We start from the raw sequence: 1,731 nt of genomic DNA, 5'->3' as shown, positions 1-1,731 counted from the left end.
CAGTCTTTTAGAACTTGAATTCCCTCCTCATTAATCCATGGGAAATTCATTCTTTTTATCTATAAATAATTTATTATAAACATTTATTTGTAAACCTCAAAATATAGAGAAAAGTATTTTGGAACTTAAAAGTCCTTTGCCATTGTGTCTTTCAGTGTGAGAAGAGTATCAGCCCCTGGGCATACTCAGAAGGCGAATGCGTCAGTTGTAGCATCAGCTGAGAGAACCTAGATTTCCAGTGCATGAAAATAGCATGACTGCAATGCTTGAGAGTTTCCACATTCACATAACTTTCTGGGGACCACTGGGTAAAGCCTCCATAGCAGACATAACAACCATAAAGACTTCCCAATAAAAAGAATCAAGGTAATTGAAGTCCTCATTTCTTCCCCAAAGATAACTTTGCTCACTTACCAACTCATCATACAGTTTTGGGGAATGAGTACCTGCTGAGAACCTTACTCAGTGCAGTCTTGACTTCTTTATTTCTCAGGGTGTAGACAAGGGGGTTAAGCAGCAGGGTGATCACAGTGTAGGTCACTGCCACGAGCCGGTCCTTTTCTGAGGAGTACAGGGATGTGGGCCTCAGGTAGATGAAGGAGGCGCAGCCATAGTGGACGATGACCACTGTGAGGTGGGAGGCACAGGTAGCAAAGGCCTTCCGCTGCCCCTCGGCGGATGCAATCTTGAGGATGGTGGAGACAATGAAGACGTAGGAGATGAAGATCAGCACTAGGGGGACCAGCAATACCAGAATGCTGAGGAAGAAGATGACCATCTCCTTCACGTTGGTGTCAGTGCAGCCTAGTTTGATGACTGGGAAAATATCACAGAAAAAGTGGTTGATCCGATTGGAGGCACAGAAGGGCACACTAAACACCAAGACATTAACAACCACAGAGATCAGGAAGCCACAGCAGCTGGAGGCTAGGACCAGTTGCACACAGGTGGCTCTGCTGACAACAAGCGTGTAGTTGAGAGGGTTGCAGATGGCAACGTAGCGGTCAGTAGCCCATTACGGCAATGAGAAAACAGTTGGTACAAGCCAAGCCCACGAAGAAGTAGAGCTGAGCAGCACACGCAGGAAAAGAAATAGTCTGACTCGTGGAAAGCAGGTTGGTCAGCATTTTTGGTACAATGACCAAGGTGTAGCAGGTTTCAGAGCAGGAGAGGACAAAGAGAAAGAAGTACATAGGGGTGTGCAAAGTCCTGTCCAGACGGATGACAGTCATGATGGTGGCATTGGCCATCAGAGTGGTCAGGTAAACCAGGAGGAAGAGGAAGAAGAGAAGGATCTGCAGATCTCCCAGGTTTGAGAAGCCGATAAGGATGAACTCCGTAATCATGCTCTGGTTCTGTCTCCTCATTGGTCAGTGGGAATCAGATTCAGACATCTTGAAATTGTGAACAGAAAGAATTTGACAAAAGGGACCATATTTGTGCTTCTGCACAAAGCTGAAAATCCTGGCTTGAAAAAGCGAGTAGCTAACCCCTCAGCACAGGATCATAGGATGGGGAAAGCAGGAAGCACCAGGAGAAGTGACCTAAGATATGTCCCAATTCAAGGACATCTGAAGGTTCACATGCGGTGTGTTGAATTAAGAGGAGATTTAGAGCTCATCTCAGCTAATCCCGTCATTTTATGGAAAAAGAAATGGAGGCTTGAAAGGATCAAGCCATGTGTTTAACCCACATGAGAGCAACAACCCTCAAAAATCACTTACCTGAGAA

General features: G+C 45.6%; 1 protein-coding gene across 1 annotated transcript; it reads right to left on the bottom strand.

Annotated features, from left to right (window-relative positions):
• Positions 1-421: 421 nt before the first annotated feature.
• LOC112642866 (olfactory receptor 10T2-like) lies at positions 422-1,367 on the bottom strand. The gene is given in 2 exon segments (XM_025420654.3): positions 422-1,006; positions 1,008-1,367. Coding segments are annotated over 2 exon segments (945 nt in total).
• Positions 1,368-1,731: the final 364 nt, after the last annotated feature.

The sequence above is a fragment of the Canis lupus genome, chromosome 38 (genome assembly GCF_003254725.2).
Source record: "Canis lupus dingo isolate Sandy chromosome 38, ASM325472v2, whole genome shotgun sequence".
In the NCBI taxonomy this organism is placed as follows: Eukaryota; Metazoa; Chordata; class Mammalia; order Carnivora; family Canidae; genus Canis; species Canis lupus.
This window is presented reverse-complemented; position numbering and strand designations above follow the sequence as displayed.